The 22,782-nt window shown below is 37.6% G+C and overlaps 2 protein-coding genes across 2 annotated transcripts in view; both read left to right on the top strand.

The window, feature by feature from the left end:
• Window positions 1-6,699, top strand: part of Lancl3 (LanC like 3) — a 103,119-nt gene extending 96,420 nt beyond the window's left edge. Inside the window, exon 5 of the mRNA XM_028777612.1 lies at window positions 6,540-6,699. Coding sequence (XP_028633445.1) covers window positions 6,540-6,699 — 160 coding nt within the window. The remainder of the gene's footprint in view (window positions 1-6,539) is intronic.
• An 8,204-nt stretch (window positions 6,700-14,903) lies between these two features.
• Window positions 14,904-22,782, top strand: part of Xk (X-linked Kx blood group) — a 31,554-nt gene continuing 23,675 nt past the window's right edge. The window contains exons 1-2 of the mRNA XM_028777607.1: window positions 14,904-15,148; window positions 22,349-22,611. Coding sequence (XP_028633440.1) covers window positions 14,904-15,148; window positions 22,349-22,611 — 508 coding nt within the window. The remainder of the gene's footprint in view (window positions 15,149-22,348; window positions 22,612-22,782) is intronic.

Raw genomic sequence — 22,782 nt, 5'->3', positions numbered from 1 at the left:
TATATATATATATATATATATATATATATATATATATATAGCTTCTAATTTGGATTAATAATGCTAAATGAATCTCTGTAGTTTATTCCATGAAGCCCTGATAAAGACGGAAAATCAGACATAGAACAGGCAGCGTTGTTTTGAATAGAAGTTACCCCATACTGATTCACTATATACACTGTGCAGAAAAACTATGAATGGACTATAAATAAACTGCTAGACAACTGAGCAGCATGAAATCAGTATTCCCTTTGAGGACACTTGGAAGCTGTCCATATTGTCACAAGAGGTCTGGAGTTTTCTGTGTGGCACTTACGTCTTTTAAACTAGGAGGCTTCTCACTATCTTCCACCCATCTGATTTGATTCCCTTGTATCTGAGTTGTCACTTGGTAAAGCCCAAAGAATAGTCCTCCACCATGGTTGTGAGAATTTCCTTTAAAGGGATATGTTCAGAATCATATTGGCCATGTGACCATAATTAGTCATGTAACTTCCTCATTTGTAGCATATCAGAAATAATGTTCATTTCTCAGGGCTATTGGCTGGTTTAAATACGTTAAAACATGAAAATTGGTTTTTAATTTTATAAGCTTTATTATAAAAAGGGACTTGCAAATACAAGGAAATCATTTTAAGTAATGCCTGGAATATAGTAAATTTATGTAAGGGTTAACTGTTGTTATAACTATAAATTTGAGCTTTATCATTCCTACGTTTAGTCTATGCATATATATATGTATATATGTATATATATGTATATATGTATATATATTCATACATGTATGTATCGGCATATATCTGCATAGACACTCAATGTGTCTGTGTGTGTTTAAATTTTGGTTCTAGGAATTAAACCCAAGGCTTCACACATGCTAAAGACATACTTTATCATTAAATCATACCCAGCTCTCTATTTTCAATAGGCCCCTGTGACTATTATACATATATTTAGGTATTCTATGTACTATTTTAACTTACAATTTTAAATGAGTAATTTTAGTCTGCATGGATTTATTTCATTGTTTTAAGCAGCTAAATAATTATTCAATGAAGTTGTACCATAATTAATTCAACTTCTAAATAATAGAAACTTGATATGTGTTCAGTATTTACTAATATAGGCAAAATTGCCTCAAATATCATATACATATAATATAATCAAAATATACAATATATGTACATTATAGTGATAGAAGCATTTATATAAGAAATATTTTTAAATTACCATATACAGTTTTATATTTCCAGTAATGGGAGTAGGACCAGAGTCTCATTCATGCATGCTAGCTGGGCAATCAGTCTATTACTGAGTACTTGATCACTGACCTAAAATTTTAGAATTGAAATCTTCACATTTATCAGTGTTTCTTGGTCTAAGATGAACCTACCTTTATCTTTTCCCCTCTTCTCCTCCCCTTTCTTCCTATTGAGGTGGTTTTATTAATGATTATAACTCGTCTTCAAAATGTGCTGGAAATATTTTCCTTTACTGCTATTTCTTTTTGTAACTTACAGTCCTTTATTCTACTTTATTTGTGGTGCTGTTTTGCCTGTGTGTATGTCTGTGCATCACGTGTAATCCTGATGTCTGTGGAGGACAGAAAAGCAAACCAGATTTCCTAGGATTGGGATTACAGACAGTTGTGAGCTACCATCTAGGTGCTGGGAATGAAACCCTAGCTCTCTGGAAGAGCAGCCAGTGCTCTTAGCGGCAGAGCCATCTCTCCAGCCCCTTTCTTCACCATTTCTCCCCACTGTTCTTAACCTTTTGTATCATATGAAAGCATTAGGTATTATTCATGTGCCATTTTGCTGCTTCTATACTTCATTGTTTACTTCTAATTTTTCCCAACTAGTTTCCCTCATTTTATTTTTCATTTTAAACTTTAAGACCCATTTGTCAGCTTTAAAAAACAGTCCTATGAGATTTGGCTGGAATTTTACTGCAATACAGGTTATTTTCATGAGAATTATTAAAATAGCAAGGTTTCCCATTCAAGATCATGGTATAACTTTCCATTTATTCACATTTTTAAAATGTCACCTGACTGATTCTTGATTTTATAAAAAGTATCTTTATAATTTTTGTTAGCATTAAAAATTTTTGTTTTATTTCCAAGTTTATTATAAATGAAATTTTTCTTAAAGCTTCATATTTCAGGCTATTTATTACTGGTGTTTATTAAAAATTTTTAAAAACCATGTATGTTAGTACAGTTTATCAGGTTTCTATTTTTCATGTAACTCTGCATTGTAACTTGTAAGTATCTAAGTTTTCATAAATACTGTCATCATAGACTTCGTAGAAATTGCTGATTCCATTCTTGTCCTACCGGTTCTTAAATAAAGTCCATTGGGTTTTCTAAATATACATGCACATTATGTGCAACTAATTATGACTGTAACTTCCTTACTGACAGGCAGTCATGCTCTTTCTGGTTTTCTGTTTATCCGAGTTCCCTGTAACAGTGCATCCCCATAAGAAGCTTTACTAATAAGAGGGACGGAAAACATCATAGCTTTCATGCTGATTACACTAGGAACCTTCCATTTCACCATGATCTTCTATATTTACTTTTGATAATGTCTATCATGTTATAACAGTCCTCCCATGCTTAAGGCAATCCATTACATCTCCACTGTGACTGAAGTTAAAGGCCAAAGTCTGCCTTTGATTTAGAAGTCCTCCAGGACCTAGGCTCCATTTGCCTTTGATTTCATCTCCTATGCTCTTTCTCATTGCTGTCTCCACCATGTTGAAGTTCTTGTGATTCCTTTAGTATGCCACATACGGTAGACCACAAGCCCTTTTACGTTTTGGTCCTCTCCATTTACAATTTTCCATTCCTACATCTGTCTCCTTATTCTCTATAGCATGGCTACATTTAGCTCCTAGGCCCTTCTACCTATAATGTTCCCTTTGTCCATATATTTCCTAACACTTCAAATGTTTAAATGACCCAGAAAGGTCTTCTAGTCATAATGTAGCCAGTGATCAGTGCTAAAAAATAAAATATAAAATATCTTTAATATTTGCCTATGTGTTCTGAAGGGACTATACTGGCTAGCACGTGTGAGCCTTCTATTTGCTTTGGGTAATGATGCAGACCCGTAATTGTAGCCACTTAAGAGGCTTATGTGGGAGGATCATAAACTCAAAACCTTCCTGTGCTACAAAAGGGAAGACAAGGCCAATTTGGGCAACTAGTTGAGACCCTGTCTCCAAACAGTAAAATTGACAGGTGGCAATATGGCTCAGTGGTACAGTGCTTGCTAGTACACAAATGACACAGCTCTCTAACATTCGTTGAAATCTGATGTGTTGTTTTCCAAAGGAATCAAAAGAGAGTCATTAGGGCATAATCTAGGAAAATGGGTTCATCCCTTGGACAAGCTTTATCAGAGGTCCTTATGCCCTAAAACATCTATTTGAGAAGATTCAGTGAACCTCTCTGTTACCTGGCATGCCAACCGGAGTGTCCAGAGCTATAATTATGACGTTTTGAATTCTCGAGCTCCCTATAAAATGTCAACTTCTCATTCACAGGTAGAAGATTATAAAATGGAGGTAATATTTCAGTGTTGTTTTGGCATTGAACTTTATTGCTCTGAGTAGTGAACTTTACATATCATTATACTTCAAAATTAAATATGATACAAATTGGAGAGACTTTCCGTTCTAGGAAGAGCAATGTTTGACAAAAACCTATATGCCTCTCCAGAAGAAACATTATTTGGTCATCATAGATTGCTCTTTTAGCATGCAGTTTGAAAATTATGGCCATAGGAAAAAAAATTGGGGAAGCTTTTATTTCTATTTTTTCTAGCAATTCTATTTCCATAAAACCAACTAGTTTCTTGTGTTTTGATTTCTTTATCTGTTAGTGGCCCACAAACTCACCCAGTGGCTCAGCCTAACATGTAGGTTACTTTAGATGACTGGTGGTCATCCAGGGTAAGAAGGGTTTTTCAGTTGTTGATACATTTGGCGTAGTGCTCCAGTAGCACATTGCTGTGATGTCTGTGGTTTCTCATACATGTGATGGTCTTCCCAGTGCTCCTTGTAGTTGTCAAGAGACACTAACATTTTTCGCTTTTTTTTTGTTTGTCCTTTCAAGGAAAAGGTTCTTGGTTTTGTTCATTAGTTTTATTTAGTTTTCCCTTTTGCTTCCTGCTTCATTAATTTCAGCCCTGATTTCCCAATATTCTTTTTCTATTGCAACTTTTAGATGATTTTAAAGTTAGCATATGAAGTAATGTTTTTCATTATGACATATTCATGCACATGTATCATTATACATTTTTCTAATTTGCTACCCCTGTACTGCCCTACAATGTGCCCATTCTCCATGGCTAGCTGGCTTCCTTCCTTCTTTTGTGTTATTGTCTAGAGCTTAAACTGTGTAAGTAGATAGCCTCTCATCATCAGTTAGTAATAATTTATAAATGATGACTTTTTCTTGCTCATGTTTTTAAAGCTAGAACTACTATATTTTTATATGTACTGTGGCCAGTATTGTCCATTCTTTTTGGCTCCATAATTACTATTCAGGCTTCTATCTTGACTGAGAATTGTTTAGAAAATTATTTGATTAATTTCATTTGGAGAACATTGGGCACAATTTTGAAACAATAGTTTTCACGTTACTATTAACAACATTTTTCAAAAACGAACTGCTATGCAGTGCTTAGAAATTATTTTTAAAAGCACAGAAAATGTTCATTGTATCATTAGTAGGTAAAAAGTGCAGGAAACCACGGTTTTAGCGATGCTTTCTTTTACAGTGTGACGGACTGGTTTTGTTTTACAGATATTTTGTCAAGAAACATTTACACATTAAGTAAAAATTTAGTTTTTGTTTGACTAATGCTTACTCGTTTGTGAAAGCCCATTATATATCATATAACATAAAATCAAATATCTCAACTCAAAGCTCTTTATCCTTAAGGGGTTTTATGTCTGGGGTTTGTGAGTATGTTCAAACTGGATTATAGTCATTTAGTGTTATAATCTTTAAATTCATGGAAGTTTATCAACAGCTATACCTCTGCAGTTGGTAGAAGTATTCTCACATTCAACTACTTTTGGTGCAGGTTGTGCAAAATATACTTTATATCCTTCAGTACTTAAAAATGCCACCAGTACTTATGAAGCCATTGCTAGATAGTGCTATTTATTGTGCTAATAAAGGATGCATGTAACTATACCACACGTTTGGCTTGGTTACAATTTTTTTTTAACTGGTGCTGGGCTTGTAGCTCAACAATAGAGCATGCTCAAAGTCCTGGCTTTAATCCCCAGCATCTAAAAAAGACAAAAATCAATCAATCAATCAAACAACAACAACAACAACAAATTCACGAACTGTGCTTTACTATAGTTGAGTTCTTTTAGAATTCTACAAATTACATTTTATACATTTGAGGACAATTCTGATATATCCAGACTGCCAAATAAGTCATCACATTCAAAAGATGCAGGGTACCCCCACCAGTCATTTCACAATTCCTATTTATCACATAATGATACATATACTGAATTGATTCTTAAAATACCTTATTTGGGGGCTGTTTAAGAGTGTACAATCTTATTTAAATGGTTATACATTCAATAAAAGCTGATGATAGACATCAGTAACAAATGGGATTGCAGTTTATTTCCTCCCTGTGTATTTAACCTGCCTGCAATAATTCCAAGTGCCCCACAAAAGATTAAATAAGTAATTACTCTTTATAGGACCCCTGTGTGGCAACAGTAATCTTAAATTTATGACAGTACCAACTCTCTGGTAGACACCAGTGTCAGAATTGGTGATTATGTTTGAAAAAATAAAAGGAATAAAACCAGTACAGAACAATGACCCAAGTGAGAGCACTTGAAAGGCTATACAATGGTTTCCTTCAAGTGTGTAGAGGTTAGAGGTCAGGCTTTTAAAAGTATTGTCTTAACAATAATGCCACACACTTGACTTTGCTATTTGTCGTCATCATTATGAAAAGTTGCTTGCGTTCACCCATTCATCTTAGTCCTTTATTGCCCAAAACAGATTGTGTAAAATGCTGCATATTTATTATCAGCCTCTGCTGTCTGTCACATATAAATGAACAAACCTAGTTCAGAAACAATATGTCTCCAGAAAGACAGTATATTTAGATTTAGTTTTAAAGATCAGTGCTGTATCAGTTTGCTTCAGTTCAAGATAAATAAAAGTAGAATGATTTATGCTGACTTTTTATATTTTTAAATATTGGACCGTGGAAGGAATAGAATCGTAGAAAATACCAATGTGCTTTGATTTGCAACTTCTAAAAATAGTTGGATTTGTTTGCCAACAAAACCTGTTGCAAAAGATAAGCACTTATATAACCTTTTCTTTTCTCCAGATAATGGAGTTTTCTTAAATTAATTATATAATTCTGATAAGAAAACGACACTAAAACTTTTAACTTCACAAAAGAAGGACAGCCTTCTGTGGCTGGTCATATGGACACATTTGTTTTAAAACTGTTCACATTTTTTTTTCTTCTTCTTCTCAGGTTTGCTCAGTTCTTATTCACTGAAGAATTCAAAGCTGGTTCCCGGGTCCTTGAGAGCATATACAGTTTGTATGAAGGCTTCTCCGGGACTGTTTGCTTTCTCATTGATTTGCTACAGCCCAATCAGGCTGAGTTTCCTCTCTTCAGTGTCTTTGTTTAAAAGGTCTGTCTCTCCTTGCAGTCGGTGGAAGTCCCCTGAGATTTCCGGAGCCTCCTCTAGGCAGTTTTCCTGATAATCCACATCCAATGGTCTCATGACCACGAACCTTCCCATTGCTGCCAGATGGAGGAGACATGTCTGATGAGGACAGCGTGACACCAGACTGCAGAGGGAGCCTGCCAAACCAAGACGCCCCCGCAACTCATCTAAAACCCATTGATTTAACGTTTCAGGGGAGAGATGTCCAACCCAAGATCAAAGAGAAAAGGGGAAAAACATTTAATGTTTTTCAGTTCGTGACACAAAAGGCAAAAGTGAACTGGAGATGATGGGGGTAAAATGCCAACGCTTTCAAAACTGAACAGTAAATACGACCATCTGTGTATACACAATACCCCTAAATTCAGAAGTAAAGACAACCAGAATCTAAAAGATTTTTGCCCTGTTAAAAACTGTTAGCAGGGATCAAGTGTAAGGATGAAGGACATGCAAAGAAACCATTGGTTGTCCTAGGCCTTTACTTACTGAAATTCATGTTTTTCTGAGTGGAGATATGTGGATACGTCTGCCGGGTTTTTATTTTATCTTATTTTTTTTAACCACTATTCTGGGCATTTAAAAAAAACATCATATCATAACTTATTTTGAACACTGAAATTTGATGCTGCCTTAGGCCTTAGGATATCTCTTTTCCTAGTTCCTTTTTCTTTCCTAGAGCTCAGAATAGTAAGATTCAGGGCAGGAAGGAGTGTAGCTTAGTGACAGGGTCTAAATTTACTAGCTTAGAGTGTAGCTTGTTTAATGTGCACAGGCCCCTGGTCCATGCCTAGCAAGCAAACAAAGAAAACAAAACAATTTAAAAAAAAGAAGACAGGAAAATTTATATCTAGTAAATAAGTGTCACTATTATGTGTTTGTCTCAACTGAAAGTGTGACCCATATGTTGTGTATGCTAGTAATTTTTCAAATGCCTTTATCTTTGTAATGTGTATGAAGCTATTAGATTGTAAAATATGCTCTCGGTGAAAATCAATCATCTCAAACATCAGGGTAACTTACCACAAAGGTAAGTCATTTCTGTATTTCATAGAATTCTGTGAAAGACAAGGGGTGAGAAAACTTGAAGTGCTTCTAGAAAGAATGTTGCTCCATTTCCTCCTGTTAGATTAAGAGTGGAATGAACTCCCTGGGTTGTCACCTCACCTTGCAAAACACAGGAAACGCTAGAGATTGGCTATCATGCTGGTTGATTCTAGTTATCACATCTAGTTTACTTCTGCTACAAACACAAGTTATAAAAATGTCACAAGTCCATAGTGGATTGCTGACCACTAATAGGAACAACTGTCAATATGCAGAACATGAGATTTCCGCAGTCCTGATATTTAACCACTGAAGTTCAGAATCATATTAAGAAGACAGTTGTGCCATATACAATGTCATTATTTGTAGTCATTAGATATTTGGATATGTTTCTATACATAAGTACATGTGTGTATATGCTACATCTATCCCCATATAAACTGAAGCACTATTTGAACTATAGTTAGACTTTTTTGGGGAATTAGATAATACTCTGCTGCCTGGAACCATTTGTGTGTGTGCTGGCTTGTGGAGCTGTATGAACCAATGGATTCATGTGGGTTTGGATGCATGGTGTATGTGTGATCCTATTTTGGAAAAGAAGACCTCTTGTATTCATAAGATTCTCAAAGAATCTTACCAAAAAAAGGAGAACTGTCTTTTTATATTTTATGGCTCTTTGTATGTTTACAATCATCAACACGAGCTGGGACAAAATAATTTTTGTAAAGTATGTATCTTGTTTGGCTTACTGTTCCATTTTCATACCCTCAGATTTCAACATATGAAACTGGCTTCAATTGCTTTTCTGTGAGAAGAGTGTTTGGGGTAAAACTTAATTAGACTCCAGAAGTTCCTTCTTGAGGACGGCAAGCACCTTTTGGAAAGCCTTAAGGAAGATCTTATCTACACAATGGCCTCCTTTCTGAAAGGACAGTGACATCTGCTTCATCGTCTCATTTTAAATGCATTTTGCATGGGCTCCATAGACTACAGATAATAACCATCAAAAATTAGGGTATAGGATACATAGATGTGTTGTATCTGTTAGATTTCTAGGAGCTTTAGAAACAACTGGACCTATCTTTTGAAGTTGTGATAGAGTGATTATAGCTTTGTGCTGATCACTGAAAAGGTCACTCTTTGTATATCATATCTAAAAAATGGTCATTTTTGGATGTGGTCATTCTGTAAGCACCACCTCAGTAAATTTGAAACAAAAATACACCCCCCTTTTTTTTGACTGTTAAACCTATCATTGAAACTTTATTCTCCTGAAAGAAAAGCACTGTTGATTTGGAAAGGTCCTCTTCTGTCTTATTCTCCCAAGAGAGGGAGGAAAGACACTTAACATTTTCAATAGGAAAGTACGTCATGTCATTTGGCAACATTCTTAATATTAAAGCTTGCTCCCTATTGAAGGCCATTGAGGCATTTTTAAAAGATCTATTTATTTTTATTATTTCTGATTCCATGTATGCATGTAGATACATGTGTGAGAGTGCTGGTGCCTGTTGATGTTAGAGCTGTTATATCTACCTGGGGCTGTTATAGGCAGCTCCGGGCCACTTGATGTGAATTCTGGGAATAGAAATCCAACTTGGGTCTCCAGCAAGATGGAGAACCATGCTCTTAACTGCTGAGCCACCCTCCCATCTCTTACAACTGCATTTCCATCACTATCCAAGCTTTAATACTATTAACTCTGGAGGAAAGGAAAGGGAATGCTGAGTGGACATGTTAGAGGGTAAAAGAGTCTTAACAACAAGGAGGGAGACCGCATTATACTCCAATAGCAATAAATTTTGTATAACATCGTGGTTTCATGGCATGAACACAGTCACATACTTTTGCCTCTACACATTATCTATATGTATTTTACCTAATCTCATGGCTGTTGTACTTCTTTTCAACTTGTAACCTGATATTTGAAGAGAATAGAAGTTTAACAATGCGAATGTCCCACATTTTTCCCTTCCAGGCAATTGACTATGTTGTTAAGATAATAGTTTTCATGTATGATAATTCATTACACAGATAGAACAATTTACTTGGTGTGTAACGAATCCCATCTCTTCCCCTGGCAACTTACTTCTTTAGCTTTCATTGAGATTTTAATCAAAGCGTTATGCAGATTGTTTTGGTTTCTGTAGAGAGTATATCTCAGTAATTTTGGTGCAAAAAATATGAGTTGGGGATTAATAACTAGGCTAAGAAATTTACACAGGTTGAGGGTGTAATTCAGTAATAGGAGACCTACCTAGCATGCATGCAGCCCTAGGCTCTAGGCCTACCATCAGAAACAAGAGAAAAGGAGGGGAGGGGAGAGGAGGGGAGAGGAGGGGAGAGGAGGGGAGAGGAGGGGAGGAGAGGAGAGGGAAGGGAAAGGACACAATTAGAAGGAAACAGAAACACCCAGAGAACCATGTTAGACATTCCAAAGCCTTGTTCTGTAGCTTTCTTGGGGACACTGTAGGTGCCTTGTATATATCACAGGGTTGCCATAGGGTTATTTGTAACATAAAGGCTCTTTATTATTTAAAAAGGCTTCTATATTTTGAGTTCCTACTATGTGCATAGAAAATTAAGCTCAGTTAATATTAAAAACAACCACATGTCATATGTCTATGCAGTGCTTAAGGTCCAGCTCACTAGATGGGTAAATTTCAAGTATATACATTTTATATTCTACAACCAACTCTGACTATGGTGTTTGCACCTCAGAAATTTCTGAATTTACCCCAGAAGGATGGCTGCTGTGGTCTAGAAGCTCTTTTTTTTAAACAAATGACCTCAAGGTCAGTAGCTGTAAGACTTGGGACTATTCTGTAGTCAGATCGCAAGTTCAAGACAAGCTGCCACAAGAATGCCTGTGCAGTGAGAATAAGGTAGTGGCTGTGTGTATCTTGCATCCACTCCATAAAAGGGGTTGGTCATATTGTTTTTAGTGCCAGAAAAGACAAAAACTGAAGCAGTTCCTCCATGGACTTTGCCGTGGTCGTAAGTTCTTGATTGGAAGTGCAATATCCCTCCCCCGCCTTACTTTGTAACTTGAAAGTATTAATGAATTGGGACTTTAGGGTCTGGCATATAGACATAGATCCTTCAAAAGGACCCCAGTACCCTCCCTCTTCTCATGCTTTCAGAAATGTCGAGTATTACAAAAGAACAGAGATGGGGAGAAACACCTGAGTGTGTTTATGTGTAAACAGAATTCCTACATATAGAATAGTGCAGTTCTGCTGAATTTTTCTTCATATTTTTGTGTGTTATATATTCCTCAATGTATAACCTTGCATTGTGTGTCAAGTAGTTGTGACTTAGCAATCAGTTAAAAGAAGACACAAATTCTATATGTGTCTACTGTCTTTGCAAATGTCCCTATTACAACACATTTTACTGGGATGTCTGATACCATCCCCTGATGTTTTAATATCTGTGTATAAGTGGCAATTATGAGTAAAATAAATTGTGCCACTGAATTTGGTCCAAGTTGAATGTAGTAATATTTATATATTTATAGAAGCAGATTGATTCAAATAATCAGTCTTGTCTCCGTCTCCTAGGACTTTAGTATTTTAATAGGGGTGTCTTCTGAAGACTGTAGCAGCAGTAGACTCCTTTTGCTCTTGAAAATTCAATATAATTTGTATTATATAGGTGTTTCATAAGTAAGAACGGAGTACTCTTAGTGCAATAGTGTGGTCTCAGAATCTGGTAAAAGACAATTTAGTCTCGAATAACGTAAGAGCATCTCCAACTGGAAACTTCTTGGAGAGCTCTCAGAAGACAGGTCTGAATTTTCATTTCTTGGATGTAGTGGAACTAAACAGAATTTTTAAAATGGATTTTGTAGACTTCAGTGAAACATGTTGAAAAGCCATATATAAGTGGGGAATGGTCAAGCATTATATACTGGAGTGAATAGAATCTACTTCACCAAAAGGGTTTTCATTTCTGCACTTTTAACACTACTTATAAAAATAAGATTGTATCATGATTGAGTTAAAAAGCTCATCTTCCTAATGATGTGTGTCATAAGCAGCAAACCAGTGCAATTCCATAATCTTTTGGAGCAGCATTATATAGTAAAGTGTCACAATTATCCCTAAGAGTAACCAAGCACCAGAGTTTAATGAACGCTTGAATTTTGAAGACTGCTCAAGAAATGAGCATTGGTAATAAAGTTGAGCTCTTTGCTGTATTTCTCCACATAATTACAAGTAAAACAAAAATTATTAAAAAATAAACTAAAGAGGAATTAGTTATGAGTACTTTTAAAGTCCTTTTAATTTTTACTAACATCAAATTCAACACGTTATCTGTTGGAGCTAACAAGAATTTTGAGATACTCGCACACCAGTTGAGAGGCATTGTAAAAATGCCTTTTTTTTTTTTTGCCAAAATCAAGTTCTTTAACTTCTTGCTAATTATTGTGTTTCTTTAGGGTACATTGAAGTGTTTGAAAGATATATCAGTAGCAGTTACTTCTAAATTTAGTGAAAAATATTTTGCTAAGCATTTTACTATATTACAACATGTCCTACTATGATATTTTATAATAAAACCAAATTCTCAAGCATTCTGGCATATTACATATGGTTATACCCAAACATCACTTCCTGTCAGTCTATTATTATATATGCACATTTTTTAGAAAAAAATACTGGGTGTTTTGGTCCTAGTGAGGAAGTATATTGCAAAAAAATGACATTGATTTTTTAAATGAAAATCTACTTAAGTGTTGGGCAGGGAAACTAAGCTATGATTGTATATGTTTTTCTCAAAGATAAAACGGCAAGTGACAATTCAGAAAGACATGGTCTTTGTGATAGGTTGATGTGCAGACCATTACCAGAAAAGATCAACTTATAAATGCTCAGCAGAGTGTAGCTTCTGCTATCTGTTGTTCCAAGGGCAGGAAGGACAGTTGTCAGTTGAATTTGCTTCAGCTTCACAGAGAGGGTTGCTCACAATCCACTGCATGGTGTAATGAAATCTCTTCAGAAGCAAAACAGACTCGGAAACTTAGCGATGCACCTTATTATTTTTTCCCTGCTGTTACCACATCCCCAAACCCTGTGATCTTTCCAGTGTGTTTTCTGTAGTAGTTTTGTACTGTAGAAAATAATCTGCCATAAAGTGGACTTTATTGTGTTGCAAGTGATGTCTCTGGCTTACTGCCTGCCTGCTCTACACAGTCGGTCCACTTAATAATGTAAAACCTGTGATAATCCTTTGCCTTAAAGTTAGATGCTAAATAATTTCTGTGTTCTAATTAATAATTCTTAGCTCCACTGTTAATTTTCCTTTAAAGCTAAGTACGGTATCAAATAAAATATTACACAAATCCTCCGTGGAGTGCTGCTATCTGTTCTGTTTGTTACTGTGTGTATCTGCATCCAGGACATGGTAGCCTGCTGGGCTCTATAAATAGGCCTTCGTAATCCTTTTGGAGAAAGGGCCTGGTACTTCTCAGGCCTTGGCTGAATTCTCCCCTCAACCCTTATAAATAGATTTCCTGATGTCACTCTACCAACCAAGGAAAACAGCCCAACTCGGCCTCTTCCTTTAGGGTTACTCTTGTCTTGCTATCTTAGGAATCTTCACATTTTATTTGTATTTCTATCACTTTGCAAAGTAGAAAAAAGCCCAAGATGCCTGAAATTTAAAATCATCCAATTTCTTCATGGAAAATGACCTTAGAGGGTGTGAGTGTGTGTATGTGTTGGGGTGGGGTGGGGGTGGGGGCAGGGTCAGGGGTGAGTCCATCTTGATGTCCAGAAGTTTGTCAAGTGTTTAGTACATGTACACAGGACCCGCATAGATCAAAACTAGACAAAATCCCAGCAGTGAGTTAGGGAAGTGAACACAAAGTCAAACTCCTAATGAAGAAGGCATTTGTGATTGAGACATGCTTGGAAGGGAGAATTCTGTTTGTTTGTTTGTTTGTTGTTGTTACTATTATTATTCCAATTGAGTGCCAGTGAGTTTATCAGTCAGGAATAGTGTGCCAACTCAAAACGGACTCTGATTGATTTGTCTGCACTTTTTGTTTCGTTTTGTTGGCTTTGACATTTTTTGTCTTACCGTTTGCCTTTATAGGTGTTTGTTGTTTTTTTGAGACAGAGCATGAAGTTTGGTGGGTAGGAAGGTGAGAAGGATCTGGGAGGAGTGGGATAGGGGAAAGAATATATTCAGAATATATTGTATTAAAACCTTTTAAATAAACAGTGGGTGAAAGAATTGTGTTAGTCAGAGGGTTGGCATACCAACAGAGGTATGCATTGGGCTAGAAAACTGTTTCCTTATTAGGCTCCGGTCTTTGACCTGTCTGGAGTTAGTCACAGTAGTACAGCAATATAGTCTATAAGTAGTTTTATCTGGGAGAGAAAACTTTAGCTCCCCACAACTCCTTTGATGCTCCTACCCAGTCTGGACTAGAAAGACAAAGGACGTGTTCAAGAAGTTTCAGTGAAAGGTTAACCATAGTTCCCAGTATGTCGAGTGCATGACAAGACATTTGCTCTTTGAAAAGCATCTCAGTGGCTCTGGCTATTTTGGAACGGCATGACAAGCTGAACTTTTTCATCAGGCTTTTCTTCCGCCAGTAAACCCTCCGTGGAGCTGGAGCTCAGACTCCCCCGCCCCCAATTCTGGTTTCTACTGGTTGCTGTTTATTGAATTGACTGTCACCGGGCTCTCAACACGGCCCGGAACAAACGGACTCTAGGACCCAGAGGCTGCAGGGGAGCCAGCTCGGTTGACGGCTTCCTAGGGGCCTTTGCACCAGCGGGGCGGGCGGCCGGGACTGTGAAGCTGCGGGTTCGCGGCCCGCCCGGAACAGTCTCTGAAGAGCGGGCCGCGAGCGGTGTGGCGCGCGCCGGCGGCTGCGCACGGTGCGCGTGGGCGTGTCCGAGCGGGGCCACGCTGCCCGCCCCGCCCCGCCCCCTGTGGCGGTTGCCCCCAGGCCGGGCTGCAGCGCGCTCCGGGGCCCGCGTGCCCTCAGCGGGCTGTGCTGCGCGCGAGCCGCTCGGGGAACCGCCACCGCCGCCTCCGCCGCCTCCGCCGCCGCCGCCACCACCCGCTCGCCGCCGGCGGGGCGAGTCTGAGGCGCGGAGATGAAATTCCCGGCCTCGGTGTTAGCGTCCGTGTTCCTGTTCGTGGCGGAGACGGCGGCGGCGCTCTACCTGAGCAGCACCTACCGCTCCGGAGGGGACCGCATGTGGCAGGCGCTGACGCTGCTCTTCTCCTTGATGCCCTGCGCCCTGGTGCAGTTCACGCTCCTCTTCGTCCATCGCGACCTCAGCCGCGATCGCCCACTGTCGCTGCTCATGCACCTGCTCCAGCTTGGGCCCCTGTACAGGTGAGTGCCGAACCCACAGGCGACCGTTAAGCCCCTGTGCCCTGGCTGTCCCCACCTCTCCTCAGCTGAAGGAGGGGCCTTGCTTGAAAGGGACAGACAAGGTGGCTCGAACCAGGGCTAACCCGCCCTGCCTTCCCAAGCCTCACCATTCTAATCTTGGAAATGAGACTAGATCCTAGCTTGTCACTAAAACTGAGATGCTCCGGATTTCGGAAGCCATCATATACAGTTGCCACTGTTTACTTAAGTTTGACCCAAGAGAGTAGCAGTTTTTGCCTTTTTTTTTTTTGTTTCCTGAAAATATGTAACTTTCTCTGTGGTCAAGTGGACTTCCGTAGGATTGGCTTGGGTGGTCCTGGTACAGACGTTTGGAAGTTGCTCTAAGCGCCATTCAAGTCAGAGCCCTTGTGGGTCGTTTAATTTAGTTTATTAAGCATGTGGCACTTAACCGTACGAGACACTATTCTAAGTGTTTTGTGAAAATTTACTTAGTTCATCTACTGAAGTCTAGAAGTCCATGTAGTCCACTTTTCTCTTGGTGTGACGAAAGTTGTCTAGAGTGAAGACACATACCAGAGCTGTCTTCTGATTGTGCCCGCTTTTAAACATAGTCATGAAATCTGGTACACAAGGTGTCTTGAAGACTGGAACATGCTTTGTAAGAAAAACTGTTAATGCCATTTCTGGAAAAAAACATTATTTTTGTTGTTATTGCTGTTTGTGGTGCTGTGGATGGAATCCAGGTCCTGCTACACGCTAGGTAAATACTCCATTACCAAGCTACAACCTTAGCCCTGGGAATTAATCTTCATAAACACAAAGCAAGGAGAAATGCACACTGATGAAACAGACTTGACCTTAATCTCAGAACACAAAGGGAGTTTAAATGTATTGGTTTCATATTTTTTTATCTTGTAGGAAAAGCAAAAGTAAAACTTTATGTTCGGATTTTAAAAAAAATTCACAATACTCAAACTTTGCATGCCATTTTAAACACAACCTTTCTAGCTTACTGTACTGACTTGCTGTTCAACAGTTATGGCAAACTTGGTAAACAGGTTGCCCATTCTTGAAGAGCCAGGTAATCCTAGAAAGGACAAGAAACATGCTGGCAATAGTGAGAAGAAACTGCTGCAGAAGTCCTGACACTCAGGGGACAATCAGAAAAAAGGGCTGAGGGCTACTTACGAAGCCTTGTAATTAATTAGTTGGTAGAGAACCCTTGTCCTTAGTGGAGCCCTGTGATCCTGCTAGTGTCCCTGCTCAGTAAGTGAGATTTGACAAGGCACTCATCATTTAATGTCATCTGTCAATTTGGGTGGGGTGACTTGGGGAACTGAGAATTCTCAAAAGTTCCTTGTGCTAAGTGGTTCGGTTCATACCTACATGCCTTAGCTGATTGACTCCTTGCCGTGAAGTAGACACCTTCGTTTGTATGTTTATTATTTTGGTGCTGGAGGTTGGGCCTAGGGCCTTGGGTTTCTCCACTGGCTACAGGCTCCCTCAGTTTCTGTCACCATTTTATACAAATGAGGATCTGGAACCTGTTCCCAAGGCTTTCTTTCAAAATGCAATTAGGTTCATCGTGTTCCCTGTGCACCGTAAAAGAAAGTAGACTGTGCAGTACATCTTATCAGCACTTCCCTCTTTAAAGTTTTAAATGCTTGGTCATTTGTGGGCAACATTAAACAACCAAAATAACCAGGTAAGTAAGAATCCTCTATCCCTGCTGTCATTAGAAGTGTCTCTTAACATTAAGAGTCGCTCAAGACAAAGTTAATAGAATATTACATGTAAAAACAGCACAGCAGCTACAAACCATGGTGCAGGGAAATAGGAAATATACTAAAATGTTAAGGACAGTATTACCAAGTGGCAGACTGTGAGTGTAGCGTTTTCTCTTAAAATGAATGAATACAATTTTCTCCTTTATTATAAACTCTTTAGTATCCTTCAGTTATCACAGTAATTTTTTAAAAACTTCATTAAGGAAAGAAGTCTCACATTCTAATACAGTTGGTTTATGTCAAGAAAATACTGGACCCATGGTCTTTGAAGTTATCATACACAAAAATGTATTTCCAAGACCTTTAGCTTCCAAATAAAAGGAAAAACATGTTGGTTTTTTTTGGTGTACAGGATTCACAAGGAACCTTGGTAGAGTTTCTTCCTACTGACTGGTTCTAACTTGAACTCTTAAATCATCAGCTCTTCAGAAAGATCAAATTGTCCCCAGAAACAAGAGAATCACAATGCTTCTCACTTTTATCCTTTAGCAATGGTTTTTAGTAATATTTTAAGGTTCGGGGGGGGGGACAGTTTACTTCTATTCCCGTTAACCAAACTCCCACTTTTAGGTTGATGCTGTTTTTGAGTTCATAAAATGTGATGACCCAATTAAAGTGATAGACAACAGTTGACTGCGTATAACGCTTGCCTAAACATGCTTGAAGCTCTATGTCAGATCCCCAGTATTGGGAAATGGAGGCCTACAGTACCTTCCACTGATGACTGTGGGCTAAAACTCTTAACTCACTTCTGCGCTTTCTTTCCTTCAGGAAGGCGTAGGTAGAACTCCTTATTTCATTATTTACTGTGATTTTAGTCTTATGTTTAAAAGTATAGCTATAGTTTCTATGTTTTTTTTCTACATAAGCCTAGGTTTAAATACGAACTTTGCATAGTGTCTTGAATTACCTTTGTTTCTAATTTGAAGGAAAACTCTTGCTATAAGTTATACTAGATATTCTGGAAAAACAGAGGGGAGATTATTTTTTATGCTCTATTCCCCTATTATTGTTCCAGTTATGTTAACTTTTCATAAATTAATTGAGAGGAATAAATATTGACTGACAACTTCAAGAAATCCCCTCATTTTTATTACTAGAACAATTCAGCAAATAAAATGAGAGGTAAAAAACTAGCTATGTAATAAGTAGGTTAAACAGTCTAAAATTGTTATAGAATATTTCAAAGTAATACATAGTAGCATTTCTCTGTAAAGAACTTTAAAAATAATTTAAAATAATAACAGTCCACATTTGTAAAATAAAGTACACACATTGTTTAATTTCATCCACAGTAAAACCCTGTGAGCTAACTGGCATGATCTTATTTCTATAGTCCAGGAGGTTAAGCAAGTGGATTGTCAAAGGTTTCACAATATTGTCTATTTAACCAGCATACTTTTCTAGTACAGCTTCTCAGAGCATGTGTCTCACATGAACATAAGGTGGCTGATTGGAAACCATAGTATTTATTTGGAAAAAGTATTTTCATTAGTGCCCTTGGTACCTCAAGTTTTTCGTGCTGTCATCAACATGCCTGGTTTCAGCTAAGGTACAAACTGCTGTTATGGTTGACAATTGAGTTATATTATGCTTGGTAATGAAACTAAGTAAAAAACAAGTTGGGTCAAATTACTAATTTTTTTCAGCAGGGATCATCATGGGGTCTACAGACTATGTTCCTCTGGCCAAATTATCTGTAAATAAAGCTTTATTGGAACACAACTGTAGTCATTCCTTTATAGATTACTCCTTTTAACAATGCAGAGACAGAGTTGAACAGAAGCCTGTAGAACCTAAACTACTTACTTGTATATACATTATACAAAAACTTCCTGAGCCAAGAAGTACATGATACTGAAGAACTACCTTGATTAATTTTTTTGAAAGATGCTGGTCCTCTATCACTGAGCTACATGCGTAGCCCTTACCTTGGGTGATTTTAGTCAAGCAGCTCTTACAGAGAATCAACAATGAAAACAAACTCTCAACAAAATTGTAATAACTGGATAAGTCTTGGCAGAATTTCAAGAGAACAAGAGAACTGTAGTAGTTTTTCTCTTAATTTTCTTAAGTGCTAGTAAGAAGAGGTCTTGGGACGGTTCACAGATTTATAAGATATAAAGTATGAAGCTATGTTAAGGTGTGGTAGCACACACCTTTAATCTCAGCACTCAAAAGATATGCAGATCTCTGTGAGTTTAAAGCCACCCTGGTCTACATACTGAGGTCTAGGCCAGCTAGGGACTACATAGAGAGACACTGTCTTAAAGAGGAGAAAGAGACAAATGTATCACTTAAGAAAAGCAGTGGATTATGAGAAGCTCCACCTTCAGGACTACCTGTGCCATTAATTTTGTTTTGTTTTGTTTTGTTCCTGGAACCTTTTTTTTTTCATTTGGATGCTTGATCTCTGAACTTTCATTTAAAAATTCTATAAATGATCTCTGTTTTACATAGTCACCTCAGGCATCAATAGAATTACATTACTCTATAAACCCTTATTTCCTTCATTCATTTAATTCAGCAGCTTTTAGCATGCTTTGCCATTTTAGTTGTTTATATTGCTCTTAAAAGTTCTAAAAAGTTTGACTTTTATAGCACAAGTAAAGAATATTTGTTATAATAACAGAGAAACATAAAATATTTGCACAATGAAGAAAATAAAACCTTTAACTCAACTGCTTAAAGAGAATAATTCTTAATGATTTTGTTGTATATACTTGCATATATATATATATATATATATATATATGTGTGTGTGTGTGTGTGTGTGTGTGTGTGTGTGTGTGTGTTTGTGTGTTTATGATTGTAAACTGTCAGGGAAAATGAGGTTGGATTTCAAGGGTTTGCTAATTCTCAAAATACATTTATCCCCATCAAGTCTAACCAAGATACTAGTTGTTTAATAACTAAGGTATACAGTTTTTATTTAACAATTGACACTTTTGAATCAGTTGAATTCAGTTCTATCATTCTACTGTTTATATGTATGTATGTATGTATAGTTTGTATACATTTATATGTGTAAATTTTCTCTTATAATTTGCTCCCCTTATCAAATATGATAAACTATTTTATAAAATATGATAAATGTATATTCATTTTTATTTTAATTAGTTAAGTGTGTTGAGGATTGAACCTAGGGCCTAACACATGCTAAGCAGACTGTATTATTAAGCCAAGTAATTTAATTTTTAAAATTTTGATTGATTGATTGATTGATTGCGTTTGTGTGCATGTACACATGGCTTTGTGTTTGTGTGGAGGTCAGAGGACAGCTTGGGAGAGTCAGTCCTCTCTTTTCACCACGTGAGAGAGACTCAAGTATTAAACTCAAGTGCTCAGGTTTAGTTAGCAGCAAATACCTTGATCCACCAAGCCATTTCACAAGCCCAAAAGTCTTGTGTTTTTCTCAGTTCTCAGTTTTGATAACTACATAGTATTTGAGTGGATGTGCTTTGATATATTTAATTACCATTACATTTTGAGGACTTCTAAAATAATCCCATTCTTTTGCTATTACAGATGATGCTGGTTTAAATTCTTGTAGTAAGATTTCTTTGTAAGATTTCGTTATGTATTATACTTATTCTGTCTATGCCCCGTTACCCCATCTAGAGAGTGAACCCCTCTGAATGAACGGACTTAGAGTCTTCAAACTCTCTAAGTAAAGTACATTTGCTAGGATCACCTTTTTGAGAATAAATACCATGGCCATTTTATTCTGTCTTCTATACTTTGCTTCTTTCAATGGTCCAACAGTATTGAGGAGTGTTCAGTGGTCAGCTAAAGGTTTACATTTTGGAGGAGATGGGCTTGAATTCATGAACTAAAAAGTATTATCATTTTCTTCAGAATAAAGTAGACTGCTACCCTGCCATGTCTTGATGTACTATATGAAAACATATTTGATTACATATATGTTACAAGGTTGTTACTTCTTTCACAAACCACACACCTCCCAAGAAACAAGTGAAGAAAGGTAAGAATTATGAAATCTGTCCTTTGTGCTCACCAGAAAGGTTCTTATATTTCTTTTTGTACATCAAGGGCTTTACTATTTCAAATGACAAATGTACTTAGGTTGTCATAGATACCTGCAGATGATAATATAAAGTTAACAATAGTCAATAAAGCTGATGAAGCCATAAAATTTAGCAGCATTGTAAGATTGTTATAAAAATGCCTGTTTCAGGGCATAAAAGTCTTTCAGTGTTGAAACCCAAGGCCATGAGCATTCTTCTAGCTCTTGGGAAAAATCTGTTTTTCCAGCACTTCATTATGCAAGTTTTCAAGCACACAGAAGAAAATCTTACTGACGTACACACTCCAGGACCCACAAACTAAATTCTACAATTAACATTTTGTTTCATATATCTTTCCATCTCTCCATGCATCGACTCAATCTCAATCTCTCTCTTCCTCTCTCTCCATTTATGTATCTCTCTATATATGTATTTGTGTATGCTTCAGAGTAAATCATAGGCATCAGTACTTTCTCTTTCCATCAGTATCTATTATCTAGAGAGGAAAATTTTAGTCACTAGTGAAGGATCTGTCCCTAGAGCAGGTTTGGAATTACTTAAATAAGATATTTGCCAAACCCTGGGCAAGGTGGAATTTAGCTGTGGCCTATATGGGCTTATTAGGGCTAAGAAATAGGTAATATGTTGTGGTCGTCCAGTGAAATTCTAAATGACAAGCAACTCTGTGCTGTACACTTATCCAAATTTATTCATGTTCCTGATCCCCCCCTGTAGCCCCTTACTATAGCCTAGACTCATCTGCAGCTCGTCTGGAACTTATCATATAGCCCACGCTGGCCTTGAACTCTTGACAGCCATTCTGCCCAGCCTCTAGTCTCCAGACTCTAGAGAGTGCTGAGCCTGCATACACACACACACACACACACACACACACACACACACACACACACACTAAACTAGGGGGATTTGTGGCATTTGTTTTATGTGGAACTGTGGAACATTTACACACAAACAGCATTACACCCTGTTAGTTCTCTTTCACAGCAGGACGACAAGGTATTTTCTCTATTTTATGATTGAGGGGAAACGTTCAGGTAAGTGCTTTGCCTACAGTTGCACAGTTGATGTTTCCAGAAGAAAACCAAGTGTTTTTGAGGATCTCTAGAGTGTGAAGTACTTCCCATTCTCTACTTTTCTTAGCTTTGGTAGCTTTCAGTGTCACCTTTGCTTGATTCTCAGTTCTTATTGGTCTACTGGAGGGCTTGGAGAAAGCAACTCCTTCTTACTGATCCTGAGAGTGAATGATTTGGAGAGATTTATAGTAGCCAGGCAAGAGAATCGGGCTGAGTGAAAACAGGATGATAGGGAGAAAGGACAGAATTCTGCCAGTCATTAATGTCTGTGACTCATTGATTTGTTTCTAGGTGTTGTGAAGTCTTTTGCATCTACTGTCAGTCCAACCAGAATGAAGAACCTTATGTGAGCATCACTAAGAAACGACAGATACCAAAAGATGGTCTTTCAGAGGAGGTCGAGAAAGAGGTCGGCCAGGCAGAAGGCAAGCTGTTTACCCATCGCTCTGCATTCAGTCGGGCATCAGTGATACAGGCTTTCCTAGGCTCTGCCCCGCAACTGACCCTACAACTGTATATAACTGTCTTGGAGCAGAAGTTCACTACTGAAAGATGTATGTATGCATGCTTTTTTGTTAAAAAATTCTGTTTACATTTAGGGTTCAAACAGAGAAGCAAAACGATTTTTCGGTTTATATGTTCATTTGTTCTGAGTCAATGCTCTGTTTGCTAACCTAAAATCCCAGTGAGTTAAAATAGTAACACTGTTTTGGAGGGGGGGGGGG

This window comes from Grammomys surdaster, unplaced genomic scaffold, assembly GCF_004785775.1.
Source record: "Grammomys surdaster isolate TR1022 unplaced genomic scaffold, NIH_TR_1.0 312, whole genome shotgun sequence".
Taxonomy (NCBI): domain Eukaryota; kingdom Metazoa; phylum Chordata; class Mammalia; order Rodentia; family Muridae; genus Grammomys; species Grammomys surdaster.
This window is presented reverse-complemented; position numbering and strand designations above follow the sequence as displayed.